The sequence below is a fragment of the Cydia pomonella genome, chromosome 5 (assembly GCF_033807575.1).
Source record: "Cydia pomonella isolate Wapato2018A chromosome 5, ilCydPomo1, whole genome shotgun sequence".
In the NCBI taxonomy this organism is placed as follows: Eukaryota; Metazoa; Arthropoda; class Insecta; order Lepidoptera; family Tortricidae; genus Cydia; species Cydia pomonella.
In genome coordinates this window covers 17,665,529-17,688,026 of record NC_084707.1, presented here as the reverse complement: position 1 = coordinate 17,688,026, position 22,498 = coordinate 17,665,529, and the positions used below count along the sequence as shown (strand labels likewise).

The following is a 22,498-nucleotide window of genomic DNA, read 5'->3' as shown; positions in this document are numbered from 1 at the left end:
CTTACAAGCCAAAGAACGTCACACAAAACCGCTAAACCTCCGAAACAATAACAACCTCGCGCTACCCACATCCAACCTAACATTATATCATTCAGGACCTCACATGATGTGCACTAAAATATATAACAAAATTCCACAAGCAATAAAATCAATAGCAAAACCTAAATCATTTGAAACCGCCTTAAATAATTATTTATTAGATAAAAGTTATTATTCTTTGAAGGAGTTTTTTGAAGATACCTTTCCGACAAAATAGAAAACTAGTTTTTTTTTTTTTTTTTTTTAGGTTTATTTTTATTTTTACCTACATAGCTGTGCAATGTAATGTAATTAATAATATTAGTTTTAAGTATAAGTACTTATAGTATAAGAATAAATTGCTGTGCCCTTACAGGGTCTGTATTCAATGTAATATATGAGCAATAAAGATGTTATGAGTTATGAGTTAATAATAGTGCATTTTGTCTGCGTCAAATTTATGCTATCTGTCAGACTGTCACATTAATTAAAACGTAGTGATTATATGCTCTTTGCATTAATGTCAAATATGTCAATAAATACAGCATGGTTAGCATACTTGTGTTTGAAGCGATGATACATTTTTTATTATTTTTGCTTTAAACGGTTATATATTGTCCCTTATCCATAAGACATCAATAAGAAGACAAAATCTACGTTTTACGTAAGAAAATACCTCTCATACAAAATACCATCATGGATAGATCAAAAAAGAAATTGCAATTACCAAAATCTGTGTTGGATATGAAATTTATGAGAAAAACTAAAGAAAGGATAGAAAAAGAATTAGAAAATACTCAAGGCCATGAAAATTTATACTCCAATATTATCACCGATGAGATGCGTACTGCATCTGGCAACTATGTATCCGAGTCAAGTTTTATATTCTGCGAAGACTTGATGGAAGGAAGACTATCTTTTAAAGGGATGAATCCAGAGATTGAACGTCTTATGCGAGCTGACCAAAATGAAGATAGTGATGATGGGGAGATGCAGAAAGATATCTCTGATGAAATACTAGCCAAGAAAATGGAAGCATTTCATAAGAGAAAAAGAGAATCAAGTGATAAAAAACCACGAGGACCTAGCAATAAGAAGAAGAGATTACATGAACAGCCCAAGAAAATGGGCAAAAATCTGGAATCAGATTCATCAAAATTAGCTTCCAAAACAATCTCATGGACTACAGTTGTAGACCCTGAGTAAAGAGTATAGATTGTGTCATTCAAGATGTGTGCCTTGACTCATAACATCAGGGTATTAAAGGTTAGATTTGACTAATCTGTGCGTCATCATGGATGACACAAACTATTAATATTTAAGTATTGTCCATACTATGCCTAAAATGGACCACCCAAGTTGAATACAATAGTGGAATGTACTTTGGATGTACAAATTACTAGTATGTCCAGTTTAGTGTTAACAATATTGATAACACTAATAAACTTGTATACATAAAATAATGAATTGGTTTACTATGTCATTATATCAGGTAGAAATAAAATGATATAACAGATATTGAAAATGGTATTTATTTCAGTTGATTTAGTTAGTCTTGGAAGTTAAATAATTATTTTGTCAAGTTTTTACATGATTATTCAGTCTATTCAATTATCATTTGATGTCTAATCACTTAAATTAAAACATGCATGTGTAATCTGTACAACTACCCTACATAGATGACAAACTATTGCATCTACTAAAACAAAATGAACATTGATGTAAGTATTATTCAATTCATCAATTTTCTGGCATGGCAGTTCACTGTACTGCCTGTATCTGACCTAGAAGCATAGAACCAACAGTATAACAAGTAAAAGTGTTAAAGCAATACACATATCTGCTTTTCTCCTGGTTCAACTCTAGACTAGGGTGTATCTTATTATACTGCCATATAAACATTATTTAACGAACAAAATCACAATGCAACCACAAAACCAATGAAAAACTGTCAAATTACTGCCTGACCAAATTTTCCCCTAATAGTTTGTATGGGAATTTCAGTTGTAAGTAGACATGGGTTCACGTTCCAGGAATTTTCTGAATTTTTTTTTCAAGGTGTTAAGGGAAGTTGGCAGCTATTTTGACAGCCTAGACAGTAGGTGTTATTTTAAATGTGGACCTTGAGACATAATGAGCTTGAACCTGATATGGTTGCATTAGATGAGATTGCTTCAAAATCACTGAAGTAAACCAAAACTAATCTCTCAGACTAAGTCATATTTTAAATTTAGCTGACAAGATTTAAATAAAAGATAGCCAGGTTACTAGGTACCTAATAGTCCTAATACATACTAATAAAGGTACCTAACCTAACACAATTCAATTTGATTGGACTAAAAAAATGTATAAAATTTTGAAACTATAAAATTCATGATAAAGGTTCTACCGATGTATTTTATTAGATAACTATACTCAATTGTATAAATTTTGCAAAGTGTATCCATTAGCAGCGCTGGTGTTAGTAAAATTCTTATTTATTCGAGTTGGCTAAAACTTTCCCGTTTCTACTACTATCCCAACTGCAAACCCTACACTCCAGTCCTATCTACCGGGTGCTCCGGTATCTCAGGCAGGTTGTGGGCGCCTATGGCAGGGTGGGAGTGGTAAAACAAACTCAGTGCCGGGATCTAAGGACAGCACAGATTTAGGAATGTTTGTTGTCATGGTCATAGTTAATGAGTTAAGTACATGTTATAAACTTAATTGAGTCGGTTTTGAAAACATCCCACTAAAGAGTGATAGTCATAGATGATAGAAGAATAATACCAGCGCTGAAAATGGATACACTTTGCAGTACAAAATTTATACAATCGAGTATAGTTATCTAATAAAATACATGGGTAGAACCTTAAGAATTTACTCACCTAAATCTTCCTAAGGAATCACTCTATTGATAGGTGAAAACCGTATGAAAATCCATTTAGTTTTTGAATTTATCGCAAACATACATACGTACAAAAAACAAACGCGACGGGGGACTTTGTTTTATAAGGTGTAGCGATAATGAGTCTCATGATAAAAAATAAAGATCAATTTGTTAATTATAAAATCATACTAAATACCTACTTATTACGAATGGGCCGCTGTAACTAAAGAGGGACGGAATTAAAGTTAAGAAGCAATGAGGGCTAGGCTATCGCCTTTAATTTGGCCGTTAGTGGCGCTAGTGTAGACGAAGGTCTTCCAAAATGTCAAATGCACAGAATTCCAACCTTGATCGATTAATCAATGTAAACATTAGAAGAAGAAATATTATAGTGGTTTAAAAAAAGAGCCATCTAAACTATATGCAAAAATAAACAGGTTTATAAAAGGCAAATTTAGACATTAAAATACCTTTGTGTGAACATATTATTATTTTTAATTAGCATAGCAGAATATTGCGATTGTTTTTCTGGACCTCACTCTACAGTGGCGCCAACTGGTGGGCATAAAAACGGTAGCCCGTAATTGAGTTAGAATAAATCTTAAGACAAACATGGAAATATGCCCGTTTTAATGTATATTCCTGGGGTCCATGATGACAAATTTAATACTTTTTTTAATTTCAAAGAGGGTATAAGGGTTTCTCTCTCTTATAAAACTGTTCATATTCATAAGTTTCTTACACAAAAACTAAAATGTTACATATTTAGGTCTATTTGCCAGTCAGGAAACCAAAAAGGCAGCATAGAAAAAAATGTATAGTCGCGTATACATTTTCCGGAAATATTCACAAAATACATCAATTTAATACTTAATTAAAAGGCCACTTAAAAATGCATCGTATGTATAGACATAAGAAGTATAGTAAACATACTTTCCACGATATGCTCAACCGTATACGTGTACTATAGGTCTCGTCTATGGCATGTTATATAACCGAGACGCGGTTGCGACGGTCAGTCGAGCCCCTGCTGCATGAGCGTGTGGAGGTCGCGGAAGGCGGCGCCGAGCCGGCCCTGCAGCGTCTGCCGCTTGAGCAGGAAGGCGCGCACGTCGAGCAGCAGGCGGTGGATCTGCGCGCACTTGGCGTAGCGCTCCTCGCGCGGGATGTCCACGCCCAGCGTGCGCACCGGCGCCGACACGTTGGCGCGCACCACGGACGAGAAGTTGCGCACGATCAGCCGGAGCGCGTTGCAGCCGCATTGCATGTACCTGATACGATGTAACGTCATAAGTTATTTATTTATTCAATCTTTACTGCACAATACATGAAGGTACAAATGGCGAACTTAATGCTTTAAGGCATTTTTACCAGTCAATCAATGGCCAGAAAGATTAAGTAGGTACAGTATTTTTTAAAGTAAACGAATTTGTAACCAAGACTAAATATAAGTTAGCTCCTTATAGAATGCAATGCCGCTTGATCACATTTTCCATACAATCGGTAAAAAAAATCGTCAACTAGAAATGCCAATACTTAGGTACATAGGTATGTGTATGTACCTAAGTGTATAGTGTATTATTTTCATGATGATTTTAAACTATACTTACGATTCATATTTGCTCTGCAACAATTCGTATATTTTAGGAAGCATTAAAAGGCAAATGTCTAAATTCCAGAGTGACCTGAAACAATACAACAAAATAAAATAAACCGGTTCTTACTGGAACAGTTATGCAAAAGTGTATGACATTTATTTTCAAGGGACAACTTACGGTTTATGCGCCATGACGTTCAAAATATCTAAAATTACTGATGTATCCTCCAGAGCGATTACTGATTCTAAGGCAATTTTCAGATTTTTATTGACTCGAACTGAATGGAATATCTGAAATAGAAAACACACAAGTAATTTAACATGAACATACCTACATTTTTTTTTTCAAGGTACCTCATAAATGTCTCGCATAATCTAACAAAATCTGGTCCGATTATTAACGTCGGGCAACATTCACGGTCCTATGCATGTCGCATGTCGGCATGCCATAACCAGAGAGGAGATTGTTTACGAGAGGCTAAGTTTACATTTATTGTCTCCTTTATACGTAGAAAGTTTAACTTTAAGTTCTACTAATTTAAAATACAATTTATAGACCGCGGGCCAGGCGTAGATTTCGTCAGTCATCGCCTCCCGGTCGACCCTTTATCATGAAGTAAAAAAAATGTTAGCCGGTTGTGTCGCGTGGAAAGTCAGTCAGCTGGTCACATAAACATGTTTTTTTTTTTCAGTTATCGTCTCCCAATTGCTTCTTTGTCAGATGATAGTTTAAAAAGATAAAGATAAAATTCGTTTATTGACAGAACTGTTTATTGACTGAACATTTAGATGTTGTGGGTAAAGATACGACCCGAGATTTGAACCCGCGACCTCCGGATTGCAAGTCGCACGCTCTTACCGCTAGGCCACCAGCGCATGATAACATAAAAAGTTATGGTGCATATTTTTACATGTTCATGCAACCACCCTACGGCCTTTTCACCGCGTTACAACCGGCTGACGATTTGTTTAATTCACAGTAACAACTTAACAATCTTCTGGCAAAGTTACAATCGAGAGGCGATAACTAAATTCATTTTTTTTTTTCGTATTTCGGAGGCTGCCATTCCTCAACCCACCAACTGAGCGGCAGCTGTTATCCACAAGGATTCATTACACATCGGCCATAACCACTTTACGAGTTTTCGCCCAGGAGACAATGCAATTCCTAATTTAGAATATTGGAGTTCGCAGTAGACCCCTCATCGTGTTGTATCCTAGATCGTGTTGTAGGTTGGTACCTGCAGCGCCCGCTGCCTGGCGCTGAGCACGGCCATCATGGAGTCGTGTCCGCGCATCATGACGCCCAGCACCTCCTGCTCGCTGGGCTCGGGCCCGCCGTGTAGTATCCTAGGTACAGTACCTGCAGCGCCCGCAGCCTGGCGCTGAGCACGGCCATCATGGAGTCGTGTCCGCGCATCATGACGCCCAGCACCTCCTGCTCGCTGGGCTCGGGCCCGCCGTGTAGTATCCTAGGTACAGTACCTGCAGCGCCCGCTGCCTGGCGCTGAGCACGGCCATCATGGAGTCGTATCCGCGCATCATGACGCCCAGCACCTCCTGCTCGCTGGGCTCGGGCCCGCCGTGTAGTATCCTAGGTACAGTACCTGCAGCGCCCGCAGCCTGGCGCTGAGCACGGCCATCATGGAGTCGTGTCCGCGCATCATGACGCCCAGCACCTCCTGCTCGCTGGGCTCGGGCCCGCCGTGTAGTATCCTAGGTACAGTACCTGCAGCGCCCGCTGCCTGGCGCTGAGCACGGCCATCATGGAGTCGTGTCCGCGCATCATGACGCCCAGCACCTCCTGCTCGCTGGGCTCGGGCCCGCCGTGTAGTATCCTAGGTACAGTACCTGCAGCGCCCGCAGCCTGGCGCTGAGCACGGCCATCATGGAGTCGTGTCCGCGCATCATGACGCCCAGCACCTCCTGCTCGCTGGGCTCGGGCCCGCCGTGTAGTATCCTAGGTACAGTACCTGCAGCGCCCGCTGCCTGGCGCTGAGCACGGCCATCATGGAGTCGTGTCCGCGCATCATGACGCCCAGCACCTCCTGCTCGCTGGGCTCGGGCCCGCCGTGTAGTATCCTAGGTACAGTACCTGCAGCGCCCGCAGCCTGGCGCTGAGCACGGCCATCATGGAGTCGTGTCCGCGCATCATGACGCCCAGCACCTCCTGCTCGCTGGGCTCGGGCCCGCCGTGTAGTATCCTAGGTACAGTACCTGCAGCGCCCGCAGCCTGGCGCTGAGCACGGCCATCATGGAGTCGTGTCCGCGCATCATGACGCCCAGCACCTCCTGCTCGCTGGGCTCGGGCCCGCCGTGTAGTATCCTAGGTACAGTACCTGCAGCGCCCGCTGCCTGGCGCTGAGCACGGCCATCATGGAGTCGTGTCCGCGCATCATGACGCCCAGCACCTCCTGCTCGCTGGGCTCGGGCCCGCCGTGTAGTATCCTAGGTACAGTACCTGCAGCGCCCGCTGCCTGGCGCTGAGCACGGCCATCATGGAGTCGTGTCCGCGCATCATGACGCCCAGCACCTCCTGCTCGCTGGGCTCGGGCCCGCCGTGTAGTATCCTAGGTACAGTACCTGCAGCGCCCGCTGCCTGGCGCTGAGCACGGCCATCATGGAGTCGTATCCGCGCATCATGACGCCCAGCACCTCCTGCTCGCTGGGCTCGGGCCCGCCGTGTAGTATCCTAGGTACAGTACCTGCAGCGCCCGCTGCCTGGCGCTAAGCACGGCCATCATGGAGTCGTATCCGCGCATCATGACGCCCAGCACCTCCTGCTCGCTGGGCTCGGGCCCGCCGTGTAGTATCCTAGGTACAGTACCTGCAGCGCCCGCAGCCTGGCGCTGAGCACGGCCATCATGGAGTCGTGTCCGCGCATCATGACGCCCAGCACCTCCTGCTCGCTGGGCTCGGGCCCGCCGTGTAGTATCCTAGGTACAGTACCTGCAGCGCCCGCTGCCTGGCGCTGAGCACGGCCATCATGGAGTCGTGTCCGCGCATCATGACGCCCAGCACCTCCTGCTCGCTGGGCTCGGGCCCGCCGTGTAGTATCCTAGGTACAGTACCTGCAGCGCCCGCTGCCTGGCGCTGAGCACGGCCATCATGGAGTCGTGTCCGCGCATCATGACGCCCAGCACCTCCTGCTCGCTGGGCTCGGGCCCGCCGCGTACACCGCGCCGCGCGCCGCCCACCGCTAGCGCCCTCTACACAAACAAATTCGATATTATGTAAAAGTTAACAGCAAGTCGAATAGCATAGTCCGGGGATTCCCTAACTGTGCGGCGCGGCGCCCCGGGTCATCACAGTCGTCGGGAAGCGGTATACTTAGTTAATTATATTATATTTAAGAGCCAAGAGACTGTTGCGGCTGTCGCGCACTCTGAGTTACCCACAAAGAACATACGCCTAAACAAGGATCAAGGACCGAGTGCACCAAATAACGTTCACTAGGCGTAATCACATCACACGGGAACACATATACAAAACTAGCTTCTGCCTGCGACGCCGTCTGGCCGAATGGCATAGAATCCCTCAATCTACTATTGAGCCTCTTGTGAAGTCTTTGCCTAGACGCTGTCAAGCAGTGATTAAAGCAAAAGGCTTTGCTACAAAGTATTAATGTTGTTACACTATATTAAATAAATATTATGTTCAATTATTACTTCTTTTAATTTTTTATTAGTATTTAAAGCCAACTTCACTTTGTCGTGATTTGATTGTTTTAAGTAATATGATGAGTATACTGTTACTTCTGCATTATTTCAAAGACATATTTATTATATTATTTTGTAAAGCCATAAGTAATAAATGTATTCTAGAATCTTAACTATATTGAATAAATATGTTCACATTCACATCCGAATATATTCCAATGAATCCTTTGAACAGAGAAAACAGCTTTAAGTTCAATTTAATTTGAACCTTGAATCTGATTGCTAAGATTGAAATTATATTGGAGCGTATGTGGTCGATAAGGGTACCTAATGATTCTCCGAAAATTGATTCGCAGATTATCGATTTGCAGACAACGATTCGCCGAATATCATTTCGCAGAGTGATTCATTTGTAGATGTAACTTTCGGTCGACTAACGTTACGCAGCCTCTTGATTCACATACAGTTCAGTTCGCTTCTGTGTAAATTAGCAGAACTATTATTGGACGATTTTCATTTGGCATAGTAATCTGTTCGTTAAAGGAATGTTCAGTCCATTAACGTTTCACATTTTATACATCGTTATTTTCGAAATAAAGTCTTTACTTACAAAAAAACTGACTTCAGAAAGGATGAAATAAAATATTAGCCTTTTTTAACTATATGCGTTAAGCATAGTTAATTTTTTACTTAAATATGAACATAAGCCTATGCTTAAGTATTGTATAAACAGCAAGACTTTTAACTGTCCACCGGTGGACCTTATGCCTTTTGTAATAGGGCCCAACTGATGGACAGTTAACAATGTGGGCCATCGAACCTATGCAATATAGGTTTTTAATGGACGACCGAGCCTTGCTCGTGAAAATTAGCAAATTAAGTTAGACATCTTAGCGTCGCACCATAGCTCGAAAAATTTCAAACAATTTTGGAAGGCCGTCAAGAAACTGGATGGTCAACCTGGCGTGCCCGTGAGCGTTGGAGAAGTGAGTGAGCCGGAATGTATTGCTAACATGTTGGTTGGTCATTTTAAAATAGATTCTCCATTGGGCCCAGCGCAGCAAACGGTTGATGACGGGGCCTGTCGTGAGTCGGATTTTGTTCGTTTTACCTCTGAACAGGTCAAACATGTGATCACCAAAATGACCAGAGGAAAGTCACCGGGTCACCACGGGCTCAGTATAGAACACTTACAGTTTGCGGGCAAACAGTTACATGCAGTTCTGGCCAAATTCTATTCTTTGTGCATGTCTCACTCTTACCTTCCCCATGACCTAATGAAGACCATTGTTGTGCCAATCCTCAAAGATAAAACTGGCGATGTTTCTAGTAAGTCCAACTATCGGCCAATCTCACTTGCTACTGTGCTGGCTAAGGTACTGGATAGCCTACTGGACGCACAACTTGGAAGGCATTTAAACTTACACTATGCGCAGTTCGGGTTTCGCCCGGGACTATCCACGGAAAGTGCAATCTTAAGTCTAAAACACACGGTGCAGTACTACACTGAGCGTCAAACACCTATATACGCCTGTTTCCTGGATTTATCAAGGGCATTTGACCTCGTGTCGTACGATTTCCTTTCGATATGGTGCAACACAGTCCAACAGTCAGGGCATTGAGAAAACTACTCAGCATATTTTATTTTATTTTTTATATAACGCTAAGAAAAGCGAATATATGGTATTTAAGGCCGTCGGGGGCAAGCTACCGGAAAATGTACCTGCCATAAAACTTAATAAGAATGAGCTCAAGCACGTGTATACATTTAAGTATCTTGGACAATATGTCACCGACGACGTTAAATACCAATTAGATATAGAACGGGAGCGCAGGGCACTGGCGGTCCGATGCAACATGCTAATAAGGAGGTTTGCACGGTGTACCCAACAGGTAAAAATAACTTCATTTAAAGCCTATTGTCAAGTTTTCTACACGTGCAGCCTCTAGACTAGTTTTACGCAGAAGACCATCAGTTCCCTGCGCGTCCAATATAATAATGGTTTCAGGATGTTGTTGGGGCTGCCCCGTTTCTGCAGTGCATCGGGCATGTTTGCACAAGCTCGCACAGATGACTACTATGCCATAATACGAAAGAGGATTGCCTCGTTGCTCTGCAGAGTGCGGGCCAGCTCCAACCCCATCCTGGCTACGGTAGCGGGCCGATACGACTCGCCTGTTGTGCGACATTTTGAGGGTATCATGACCGCTACCAGGTGATTGTTTGTTATTGTTGCTGTACTTGTCGTTTTTCTTTTTGTATTTGTTCTATTAACACTTAGTTTTAAACCTTAAATGTTACTAACCATTATGGACCATTGTTGTCTTTTGAAATAAATAAATTAAATTAAATTGGGCCCCATACATTCCACGACTCTTCTCATTCCGCACAGACTCTACAAGAATTGCTCCTTTCAAGGCATACAATTTTATGGTCAATTGTGTTATATATAATTAAATATATAAAAACCATGTTTATCAGACTCCACCTAACAGTTGTTGTGTAGCTTAGTAATGTTTTAGTCTAGCTAGAGCGAAGTATTGTTAATCAATATTAATACCAAATGATTATTCGACCTATTGTGTTTCGACCAATAGTTTCTCGGGTTATTGTGAGAGTTACTAAATAATTATTCTACGAAACGTAAATATGCGTATCAATGTTCTGCGTATTGACTACTCGTGCAAACGACTACTATGCGTAATGACATTCTGACAATAGTTACTCGGCCAAAGAACCCGTCTGCGAATCGTTGTCGGCAAATCGAAAATCGGCGTATTGGTTGTCGGAAAATCAATAGGGCACCGGTCGAAAAAGTATACCATGCCTGCAAAAGGGCTAAGTGTGAAAAGGTAACAGACGGACAGACAATTATTTTCGCATTTATGATACTATTATAGTAAAAGTTTTTACGTACTGGTAAAAATTCGTCGAGGTCCAACCCAACGGGTCTGTCTGAGGCAAAGGGCACGAACTCCGGCTCATCCGGCTCTGTAGGCCGAGACACCACCACGGTCTCCCTTACTATATTATCTACTCTTCGCCTAAAAAATAAATAAACGAGATATAAAAAAAAACTTCAAAAAGTGTATTTGTATTTCATTATTTGTTTGTATTAGACAGTACCTTGTTGTGTCTGAAGACGTCCTGGTGAATGAAAGAGACCGTGGTCCCAGTGACGGTGGTACTAATGACATTTCACTATTGCTGGATCTTAATAGGTTACCCGTTGCTGAAAATGAAAAACATATTACTATTGATCTTACTCTTGAAATTACTATCCTAAATACATGATGAGAGAGGGTTTGTGGGCCTCCATATAAAATAGGTTTCTATATACAATAATGAAAAAAAAAATACCCTCAAAAACTAAAAAAAAAATATAATTTGATAGTTTTTTGTTCAGATTTACCCCGCCGCGACTTTACATCTCAACAATAAAAATCTAGAAAATAACTATTTATTTTCAGGGTTATTTCATTTATACATTTTTCTTCTTATGTTAGGTTGTTTAATGTAAAAGTAAAATACAAAAACACGCACAAAAACAATACAAAAAACATATAAACATATTATAAAAAAGGGTTATTTTTATTTAATTATTAGTCTTTCTTGCGTAATGGTTGTAATTTTTTTTAATTTAGTTTATAGTTATTTCAAGCTTAGAAAATAAAAATTAAAAAAACATTTCAACATCGGCAGTGTTTTAATTTATCACCACTCGTTGCGAATTTCCCATTTTCTGCACTTGTATCGTAAATAACTATATTTCAATTGCGACATATTATAATATTCGTATCTCATAGACAAGATCCAGCTCCGGAAAAGATATACAAGTTCGAAAGCAACAATACGTCTTCAGTTAGTTTATTAGGTACCATGTTTATTACCGGATCCTGGTACCTGGTGGCAGAGTCATCAGTAGTGACTGCTGCTTTCGTTACTCTCAAAATTGTATATCTTTCTCTGGAGTTATCTTAAAGATGATCTCCAGTTCAGACAATAACTACACTTACACGTGTCGGTAGATTTAGATTCTTTACATGAGTTATGTCGGTTAAGCGAGTTGGCGGCGTGCGGCTGAGGCATGACATAGTCCCGGGAAGCAGTCTTAGGCGGCGCTGTGAATGTGTTATCCTCTTTAGCGTTGTTCTCCACCGACCCTGGGTTAAATGAGCGCATGAAAAATACATATATACTGTTAATTTGGACATGATTATATGAGTCTTGTCTCTATATTATGAGTCACTAATTTTGTTATGTTGTTGAAGATTATACCTCTGTACGACTTTTAAAATGAATGAATGATCAATACATTAATATAGTTGAGATTTGTAGTAATCATCATTATTATTGTGAAGATTTTAAGGTAAATATCGAGTTTTGGTAAACTTACTATAGATTGTGTCAATCACGACGACGCGTGCCTTGACTCGTAACGTCATCATGTTATTAAAGGTGTTATCATGAGATTTGACAAATCTGCGCGTCATCGTGGATGATACCAAGTATAGAAATTATGTTTACTAAAATGATAAATAGGGGTATTTTCCATTCATCATATTTATAGAAACATAAGTGTCAAAATCACCGTAACCTTTGTAAGACGTAGTCTATGAGCAAATAAGTATTAATTCAGTTAGCGCGTAAGCAGTTCCGCTATGACGGCAGTTGAAGTAGGTTTGAAATCCAGGATTAATCGAAGCGGCGTCACAGCAGTGATTCGTTTGATATCAGGTCGCCTAATGACGAATTTAGATACCGGCGTCGCCCAAGCAATATCTAACATTATTTAGCAAGTTTATCAAGTTACAGATATTTTATTTGAAAACTGCTTTGTTTTGAGGGTAGAGGTGGGTATGCGTAAGCAGTCTTGCGATGTCGCGGCGGTTGCGACGGATGGCTCACAGGAGGGACGGGACATCAGGCCGGCCTTGACCAAGAAATACACATATTTATCAAAGCCATATCTTACTTGAAAAGGACTCCGCTTTGACAGTAGTGGAGGTGGGTATGCGCGAGTAGTCGGCGCGGTGGCGCTGCGGCGGCGACGGCGCGGGCGCGGGGCGCGGCGGCTCGGCCAGCAGCAGGGGGCGCGGCGGCTCGGCCAGCAGCAGGGGGCGCGGCGGCTCGGCCAGCAGCAGGGGGCGCGGCGGCTCGGCCAGCAGCAGGTCGCGCAGCGACGCGCTCAGCCCCGCGCCGTCCTTGCCCACGCACTCCTCGGCTGCAACAGAGGGTTAGGACCTGTTTACACATCCGATTTTAATTAGTGCGTTCGTACATTTGCTTGCTTGCGTTTAGTCAGAAATGTATAAACTCGCACTTAACACTAATCGATAACAAAAACCGCGCGTGACCTATATGAGTCAATGTTTGCTTAGCATAAAGTGACAATGATAAGTATAAGTACATTTTTTTTTTCGATTTACATAACAAAGTGCAAAACTATTCACTGTGCATCTTAATTAACAAAAAAATACAAGTCTTTCAGTTGATACAATGATGATTGATGATGATTTTTTTTTAATTCCTAAAATAATAGATTGATACTTACTTGGTAGTGAGTAATCTTCAGAGGATAAACTAGTTGCTGGTGGTGGCGTGCGATTCACTAAAAACAAAATATTATCGTGTCATTTGAAAACCAGACTTCAATTTATTTATTTATTTAACAGGCTTAGTGAGCTTCATTCCAACCAAGCCAAAAACTGATTACAAGTTAAAGAATGTCTTTCGAACAGAAAGCAGGTGAGAATATACTCACATGCCCTGGAAGGCCGAAAAATTTCTGTGTAGTCATGAATGTTGGATATGACCGCGCCGTCCTCGTCCGCCTCGGTGCCGGACGTAGACTCCTCGGCGGTCTTCTCATCCAGGGGTGTTGACTTATGGATCACTTGAAATGTGAAATGAGTCAGAAAAATTATAGTATGGCCGACAGAAATTTGACCCACATGAAAACAGTTTCTTAGATTTGCTTCGATTAATTTTTCTCCAAATAATTATTAGTATTTTATTGATTTTATAACTAAAATATTTTTAGTTTTAGATCACGAGAAGTTCAAACCGCGCTTCACTATGAATGCAATGCTCGTGGTTTGTAATAAAAACAAAAACGGTTAGTGTTCTTTTCTTAATATAATGTCAGATAAATACTATTCCATAAAATAGTTGAGGGTAATTCCGCGAGACTGTAACGTCATTACCAATTCTTTCGTGTGTTCTTACATTAATTAAGCAAATTTAAGTGTCTGTATCTCTGGCGCAGCCCTAACATGTAGATATCTGGATACTTAAATTTGCTTAGTTAATGTAAGAACACACGAAAGAATTGGTAACTGACGTTACATTCTCGTGGAATTACCCTTGACTATAAATGAAACTAAAATTAATAGTTTGAACCTGACCACCTTGTCCCAATAATCAACCTATTTAATAAACATTGGAATTATGGAATGTATGTAGCATGTTCGGAGTTTTATACTACCTTCTTTAGATGGTTTTTCCTTTGAGAAACTTTTTCTGACAGACTGTCCTTTTTGGAAGGGTGACAAATCTCGAACTACAGGTGGTGTCACTGGTGGCGGGCCTCCAAATGGATGGACTTTATTGAGATCAACCACTGACAAACACACATAGGTTGAATGGAATGATCCAGCAATCTGTAATTACAAAATATACATAAATTTTGTGACAAACCATTCTGAAAGTAGTGTCATAGGATAGTCCGAAAGATTATCTTACAAATGGTAATAGCGTTAAAAAAACAATGACCTATACATATAGTACAAATAGCTATTGTGGTACTTACAAGTTGTGTATGGGCAACTGTGATGTCATGTATTTGGCCCCAGTGGCCATGTACAGTGTCAAACACTCGAGCGGGCTCCCAGCCAATCACATGCAATCCGTCATTACCACACCCCAGAAGAGTTGTGCCATCCTCACTGAACACCATAGACCTAAAACAGGCATTGAAGTCTAAATTACAATGCAGTTTTGGGTTGCTTTATTTATGCATCTAAAATCAAACAAGATAAGAAAAGATACAGGGAGAAACTTTTTAAATACACTGAACCTTTAGCATTGAATGATGGTTCTTATGACAGTAAATTTTTATATGGAGCTGTCACGTAAAATGTTAGCAGACATTTTTTGGGAAGTTCAGTGCATTAATTTATGTAGAAATATAACATTGAACTGATAAAAATACGAAAAAAAATATTTTTAAATTATGACCAACCACAAGAGACTTGCCGGAACTTTCATAGGGACCACCATTCAATGCAACAGGTATAAGAGATATTAAATACTAAGCCAAGGCATATTGTTGTATCACATTTGGTTGAGCTGAATCGAGGCCGGAAGGTTCCCCGAAGATAGGAAGGCGTGCTGCGAGCTTGTGAAGGCCATTTGCACCTCTGGGGTACCTTAGGATAACAACAACATGTGGTTGTTTTCTCACATTTCCTAAGCTGTTCATTTTTATTGTATTAGAAGTAGTATTTAACACTTTGACTGTCAAAGACATGCACGGTTACTATTTAAATTGTTAATTTGAAGTTTCCAATTAAGGTTCTGATGTGTTACAAAAAAAGATGCAGTGTTTAAAGTTCTTCAAAATTGGCAAGTTACTGAAATCTATCACTGTAAAGCATATACTTATATGGCAAAATTACCTAATAGAAGTGTTCTCCTTTTCAAACTTAGATACCAATTGAAATTTCTCCATATCCCAGAAGTTGACAGTCCTGTCCATACCGCAGCTGGCCAGCAGGAACTCGTGGGGGTGGAACTTTACACAAGTCACGGCTGCTGTGTGCTCTCTAAACTCCTGCAGAACCTTGCCCACTCTTACATCCCACACTTTGACAATGCCTGATAAAAACAAACAAAGCACTGTTACTCATCAGTTAGGTCATTCTGATACAGACTGTTGCTATACCAGAAGAAGACAAAACGAACTCATATGAGGATAAAATAAATGACACCATAGCAAGAATTGATACCTAGTTAAGTAAAAATAATTAAAAAACCAACGTCTCAAAAACTTGTTATATTCAGTTTCATAATTACAAAACACATAAATAAGACCTTAATATATTATGTCAGAGCAAAGAAATACAATGTGTTGACGAAACAAAATTTCTGGGCATTACATTAGACGAACACTGTTCTTGGAAAGCACACATAACAGCTATATGTAATAAACTGGAAAAATTTGTATTCGAACAACTTTAAAACAAGTGAGGCTGGTTGCAGGAGAAAAGACCGCACTACTTGCATATCATGGTTATGTAACATCGGTCTTAAAATATGGCATCCTAATATAGGGCAATTCAACAGATTCTTCTAAAGCTTTTGTTATTTAAAAAAAATGTGTAAGAGCAGTGTGTGGCTACGGACCTAGGGACTCCTGTAAACCTTTGTTTAAAAAACAAGGCTTGCTTACACTAACTGGCCTGTATGTTCTAGAATTAGCAGGTTATGTTTGAAAAGAGTTCTCATCATATACAGCACAAAAATCCAATCAACGACTTAGACACAGAGACGAGAACAAATTACTAATGCCATCATGCTCAACCGCTTTATTTAAAAATAACTGTTACGGCATGAGAATCACTGTATATAATAAGATACCAGAAGAACTGCGTAAATTGACCCATTATTTATGAGAAAATTGAAAAAATGGCTAATAAATAAATGTTTTTATACAATCAGAGAATTTTTGGACGAATAATGGTAATAATAAATAAAATAATGTCAATATAACATTAAATTTAGATATTTATAAATGAATTATGTGTAGTTAAGTATTGGAATAATGATAATGAATATGACATTTAATAGGTATAATGGGAAATTAATGTAATGTTAATACATAGTTTATAATGAATGTATATAATGTATATAGCTTAATTTTAAGATCAATATTTGCATGCTGCCATTGGCTAAACATGTGATACCTACTGCTTATAATGATTATGTCAACTTCAATTTACCATGTTTACGCAAATAAATCATTATCTTATCAGGGTAACGGTACAACTTTTGCATGTCAGTGTAATCTGGTACCATATTTCATACTGAATTTGGTGTTATTTGAAAATAAAATAAAATATTGTGCTATTAGTACTAAAAGTACACCACAACCAACACAAATCAACAAATTTCAGGAAGATCTGGGTTCATCTTACTAAATTTTTAGTGAATCAGTCTATTGTTGCATTTTTATATCTCATATGCAAACTTAAGTTAATAAAAATAAGAGTAATAAATGTGTCATGTTACCATCTTCACATGCTGAGGCAATCCATTGTCCATCCGGGCTAAACTGCAAACTGTTTACAGCAAGTCTGTGACTGGAATATGTCACAATACAGCCTCTTTTCCTTGTATCCCACAGTTTGATATTATTGTCACAAGAGCCTGTGGTTAAATAATCCCCGTATGGATGGAAATCCATACACTTAATAGCTCCTTTGTGTCCTGTAAATGTTCTGAGTAGCTTTGCTGCCTCCAAGTCCCATATTTTCAGAGCTCCAGTCTGTGAGCCGGCACAGACTAAATCTTCAGAGTGGCCAAAACACACACATTCTACTGGGGTAGTGTGCCCACTTAAACTCTAAAAAATTCAATTGAATGAATGCCATTTCCTAAATATAAATACAAGAGCAATTACAATTTATTATTGATAACTCACCATCAAACAACTTTGCCTGCCAATGGCCCATAGATTAACTTTTTTGTCATCGCCACCAGTGGCTAGAACTTGATTGGATTTATGCCCCATGGCCAAACAGTTGACATTCGCCTTGTGGGCGACAAATTCCTCTGTAACATAAACATAGTATCATTCTTAACTTTTATCTCATTTATATACCACGAAAACGTATTGATTCGAAAGGCATACATACGTAGTTTCCATGATCTTCTGATTAAGTCCATGATTAGTGGTAGTCTTCAAAGTTCCATTCCATTTACGGAGAAGTTAACCTTGCGAATTGTGTGAAGAAAGCCAAAATGTATTAAATAGGCATGTCGCAATTAGCTATTTGTAGAACCTAAATTTATATTGATGCAGTAAGGGAAAAACACTTGAAATCTTGATTGAGCTATTTACTAAACAGTTGTTTTTATTTAGAAACAGACTAAATGAAAATGGATTGGATGGATTATGACATTAGCAAGTACCACAGATATACAAATTTAATTTGACGTATAAAAGCTTTAATAGACGTGCGTACCGGATCGAACGCAATCTGGTACGCCCATCTGCCAAAGCTATTAAATTTAAATGTAAAGGTCCCCTCCAGACTATGCGCGTGAATCGCGGCGCGACTTCGCGGAGCGAACATACCGCGTCGTTGACTACACACTCGCGTTCGCGGCTTCGCGTCTCAATTCGCGCACGAGTGTGGAGGGCCCATATGGTATACCTATCAAAGAATACAATACCCAGTAGGAGATATCTACAGACGATTACGATTAATCAAGTATAGTTAAATACAAGATTTTGTTTACACTAAAGCCCTTACCTCACCTACAAGTTTATTACTAGGGTTCCGTAGCCAAATGGCAAAAAACGGAACCCTTATGGATTCTTCATGTCTATCTGTTTACCTTTCATTGCACTGGCAGCTCCAAAATGACGTTTCCTATCAAAGTTCAAAACAGTACATTGGAGTAGTGCGAAATTGTGAATATAATTTTAAATTTATTTGCTAATTATGAAGGAACTTTTGCCGTTGTTGCAAGTTTCTCGATACTTAGGTAGTTTGAGGAATCAGACAATAGTTCAAAAGCGTATGCTGCACTATGTGCAAGGTCAAGAACCAGAGCCTAAAATAAGAGAATACTTTTACTACATAGATCATCAAGGGATGGTACGTATCAATTTTTGAAAGATTTTTCTTGCGTTGTATACAGTTAATTATAACAATCATACATTCATCTGCTTTTGTTACAGTTGTTTTTGGATGATTCCAGAATGAAAAACTTTACATCATGCTTTAAAGAGAAAAAATTTTTAGACTTCTTTTTTAAAAGGATTCGACTAAATAAAACTGGGAGATACACTGAAGACTTTCCTTTTATATCATTATGTGGTAGGGAAAGAAATTTTATAAGATGTGATGATGTTCCTATTGTTTACACACACATTATAACTAAAGATATGAAAGACTATGTAACTTATGGGTATGCAGGTGAACTATTAATCACACCATTCATACCTCAAAAAATTTACATGTTACCCCTGACTGGCAGAGTGTATCACCCTGCTGATGACAGGTACGGAGGAATTGGCTTGGTAAGATCCAAACTTTCTATAGAACTAAGTAAACATTTTGAGTTTCACAGTGGTGATGGACACCCACCAACTCACTTTACATGGAATAATGAGAAATATGAACTAGATCAAAATTGGTTCCAAGAAAAAGTAGATAAACATGGAATAAAAATAAAGACTGATCCTGATTAGCTCAATAAATATATTACAATTACTTGTACAAAATGAGTTCTCTTAAACTTACGAATCATAACAAATATTACGAAATACTGTAAATAGTAACAGCTTTTATGCTAATAAAATTTGTCAACCGCACAATGGTCTTTAGTGATGTCTTATTAGTATTGGGCCACTGCTGTGTCCCTGTGATACCTGAATAAACTTTTATAATACTTTTAACATATTTGTTTTACTTATTATCTCTGGAGAAATATTATTATATGATATCAATTGGTGGCTTTTAATATGTAATTGCTTCTTTATCACAGGTATTCAATATGGCTGTATAATAATCTGAATTAATATTCTAATAATAACTTATGTGGTTTCATCCTTGGAGAATGGCTGGTAAGATCCCGGTTGCACCCATGACATGCCCTGATTCATGCCTTCATCAGGTGTTGATGGTTTCAGCATTTGATGTCTTGCAGAGTCATGGATTTTTGAGTCATAGGGTTTAAATGTTATGTAGTGCTTGTCTTCAGTTGGTGGTTCATCATAAATATGGTCAATGCTGGCCACTACACACTCTTTCACTTTTTCTGTGAAAATCTTTCTGTTTGTTTTATAGCTGAAAAAGGTAATTTAAATTCTGTTACTGTAATAGTCCATGTGCTTAATTACCTATGTTGTAAATCTTTTTTATAACATCAACTTACGCTACTGAAGCTTCTACATTACTGGGTGTTTTCATGTTCAAATTATGAAATATCAAGTGTAGATATTTCAAAATGTGCCATATATGGTTCCTTTTTCTGTCCCATTCAGGGAAAACTTGGCTCAGATTAAGAATGCCTGTGTTGGCATCAACTGCAGGATGATATAAATGTGAAGTAAATGCTAAAACCTGAAAATAAAATATTATTATTATTTAGTTTTAGGCAGGCAGCTGATGCTGGTATGTCTAAATCAGAGTTCACTTAGCACGATTCGGATTTCTTAGTTCTGGACAGTCGTAGTATCTGTGAATTATCTTGAACGTCTCGATCAAGTCGCCATGTTCACACCTTAAGGTAAATAGGTAGTTTCACAAAAAATATTTTAACTCCTTCATATGTATTAACATTATTGTACAATATGAATAGCCACAAATGATGTCTTGACACCAAGGCGATTTCTACCAGCCAACCAATGTGCTAAGCCAAATATTAATTTTGGTGCAGGATTATGTGTGAATAAATAATAAACGGTTAAAAGGTTTTTTATTTTTTTGCATTTTCTAGAACAAACTACCCATAGTAATAGTATTAGTGTCACAAAGTATTATCTCATAATTCATAATAGACACTAAGTGCTTGCTTTTAGCAATAATTTAACCATTATGAAAAACAGGCAACATTCATATTAGTATTTTATGTACTTACAGGAACTTCTTCATTGGGAAATTTGTCTGGTAATGTAAGGGTAAACCTAAACACTCCACCTTCATAAAACCCTGCTCTCACAAAAACTACACCAAACCACTCTGTAACCACATAAAAGTCATGAATTACAAAAATTACACTTAGTTTGATAAGTATATGCTTTGACCAGAGTGGTCAAAGCATGGAACAAACTACCAGAAGATGTGGTCTCAGCACTGAATGTCAATCAGTTTAAGAACAGACTAGACAAATACTTAACCAGCGCAAAGAATACATAATAAGTGAAGATCACTCAGATACAGGCAACTATCAGTTGTTTCAACTGCCTGCCTGATTAATAAATAATAATAAATAAATATATTAATGTATGCATGAGTAAAACTTACGAAATGAGTTTTCATATGACGGTATCACATAAATCCCTTCCAAATTTTCAGTTTGCAGCATACGACTGAAAAATTAACAAAATTAAATTAATTAAGGATTGTTAACATTGTCAAATATCTACAAAACCCATTACTAATTGGGGCATGGGCCTTATCCTCATGTTAACTTTTGAGCCAATTTATCGTAGTTTTACTAACTATTCTGCCATAATTATGTACTCCTGATGGAACATGGAGTAAAGTTCTCTTATTTCCTTGACGTTACTATTTGTTTCTTCACTCATTTTTAATTATTATGAACTACAGGTCTGACCATTACAGTATACGCCCCAAAACTTAAACAATAATACACAAAGTAATTAATTATAAAAATCAAAACTTAAACGTAAAGCAGCTAAGTGTGTAGTGACATTTTCATTTTTTTTTTGGTTTACAGGGTTCCACAGATAAGAGTAGACGGTATCAAAGAGCATATAATCACTACGTTTTAGACGGCATTGTATATTAGAAGTACAAAGAGTACGACGGCTGACTGAGCAAACGCGTATCAGGTATGCAACATTACAATATTGAAAAAAAAACTACCGCATTTGTGCCGCCATCTGTCGGGAATATATATAAAACTATTTTCATATGCGTAATCAAAACTTTGAAAATAGATGTCACTAGCATGTACTGTTGAGTGTTGGTACCTACAGTCAAAGATACATTGAGTAAGATGCGTAAAATAAGACAATTTCGTGCTTCGAAATTGACAGGTAAACGAGATGGCGTTGTACAGGTCCATACATACCAGCACATCATTAACAATATTACTTAAGGAATAGAATCTTCATATACCAAAAAGTGTCCGACAAAAAACCATAAATAGGTGGCGCTACAATACTTGAGATAAAAATCTAATCATGGATAGCAAGACAGCGCACTTCACTCCGTCAGTAACGCCTAGGTTCTTAGCTTCTCTAGCGCTACTCTGGAGAGATTTGGAACTATTATTTATAGCTGACAGCTGGACACTTGCAACAGTTCTGTTTAAGGAGATTCTATTCCTTGCCTCTACCTTCCATAAATATTACCAATTGGGTACTTGACATA

The 22,498-nt window shown here is 39.0% G+C and overlaps 4 protein-coding genes across 4 annotated transcripts; 2 read left to right on the top strand and 2 right to left on the bottom strand.

Annotated features, from left to right (window-relative positions):
• The first annotated feature begins 521 nt into the window (after window positions 1-521).
• On the top strand, window positions 522-1,534 carry LOC133517912 (M-phase phosphoprotein 6-like). The gene has a single exon (XM_061851391.1). The coding sequence runs from the start codon at window positions 715-717 to the stop codon at window positions 1,222-1,224; it is 510 nt and encodes a 169-aa protein (XP_061707375.1). The 5' UTR covers window positions 522-714; the 3' UTR covers window positions 1,225-1,534.
• On the bottom strand, window positions 1,533-18,329 carry LOC133517913 (katanin p80 WD40 repeat-containing subunit B1-like). The gene is made up of 16 exons (XM_061851393.1): window positions 18,062-18,329; window positions 17,848-17,978; window positions 17,436-17,769; window positions 15,824-16,022; window positions 14,956-15,106; window positions 14,632-14,806; window positions 13,909-14,040; window positions 13,699-13,755; window positions 13,120-13,368; window positions 12,161-12,307; window positions 11,271-11,376; window positions 11,062-11,188; window positions 7,556-7,693; window positions 4,663-4,775; window positions 4,498-4,572; window positions 1,533-4,158 (listed from the first exon to the last, which is right to left on the bottom strand). Exons 1-16 carry the CDS (start codon window positions 18,090-18,092, stop codon window positions 3,903-3,905), a joined length of 2,421 nt encoding a protein of 806 aa, XP_061707377.1. The 5' UTR covers window positions 18,093-18,329; the 3' UTR covers window positions 1,533-3,902.
• Window positions 18,330-18,807: 478 nt separating this feature from the next.
• On the top strand, window positions 18,808-19,833 carry LOC133517911 (UPF0598 protein CG30010-like). Its single transcript, XM_061851390.1, has 2 exons — window positions 18,808-19,030; window positions 19,114-19,833. Exons 1-2 carry the CDS (start codon window positions 18,875-18,877, stop codon window positions 19,624-19,626), a joined length of 669 nt encoding a protein of 222 aa, XP_061707374.1. The 5' UTR covers window positions 18,808-18,874; the 3' UTR covers window positions 19,627-19,833.
• LOC133517910 (AKT-interacting protein-like) lies at window positions 19,619-21,835 on the bottom strand. The gene is made up of 5 exons (XM_061851389.1): window positions 21,602-21,835; window positions 21,404-21,468; window positions 21,018-21,118; window positions 20,313-20,500; window positions 19,619-20,224 (listed from the first exon to the last, which is right to left on the bottom strand). The coding sequence occupies exons 1-5, from the start codon at window positions 21,685-21,687 to the stop codon at window positions 19,972-19,974; spliced, it is 693 nt and encodes a 230-aa protein (XP_061707373.1). The 5' UTR covers window positions 21,688-21,835; the 3' UTR covers window positions 19,619-19,971.
• Window positions 21,836-22,498: the final 663 nt, after the last annotated feature.

Bases quoted from the DNA above. Each gene is read 5' to 3' on its own strand.
- LOC133517913 (XM_061851393.1), bottom strand. From the start codon at position 18,092: ATGGACTTAATCAGAAGATCATGGAAACTAC. The intron at 17,979-18,061 runs GTATGTATGCCT...TTTATGTTACAG, and splicing joins CAGAAGATCATGGAAACTAC to AGGAATTTGTCGCCCACAAG. The intron at 14,041-14,631 runs GTAGTATAAAAC...TCACATTTCAAG, and splicing joins GGAAAAACCATCTAAAGAAG to TGATCCATAAGTCAACACCC.
- LOC133517912 (XM_061851391.1), top strand. From the start codon at position 715: ATGGATAGATCAAAAAAGAAATTGCAATTACCAAAATCTGTGTTGGAT.
- LOC133517911 (XM_061851390.1), top strand. From the start codon at position 18,875: ATGAAGGAACTTTTGCCGTTGTTGCAAGTTTCTCGATACTTAGGTAGT. The intron at 19,031-19,113 runs GTACGTATCAAT...CTTTTGTTACAG, and splicing joins ACATAGATCATCAAGGGATG to TTGTTTTTGGATGATTCCAG.
- LOC133517910 (XM_061851389.1), bottom strand. From the start codon at position 21,687: ATGAGTGAAGAAACAAATAGTAACGTCAAGGAAATAAGAGAACTTTAC. The intron at 21,469-21,601 runs GTTAGTAAAACT...TTAATTTTTCAG, and splicing joins TACATAATTATGGCAGAATA to TCGTATGCTGCAAACTGAAA. The intron at 21,119-21,403 runs GTAAGTTTTACT...ATGTGGTTACAG, and splicing joins GTCATATGAAAACTCATTTC to AGTGGTTTGGTGTAGTTTTT.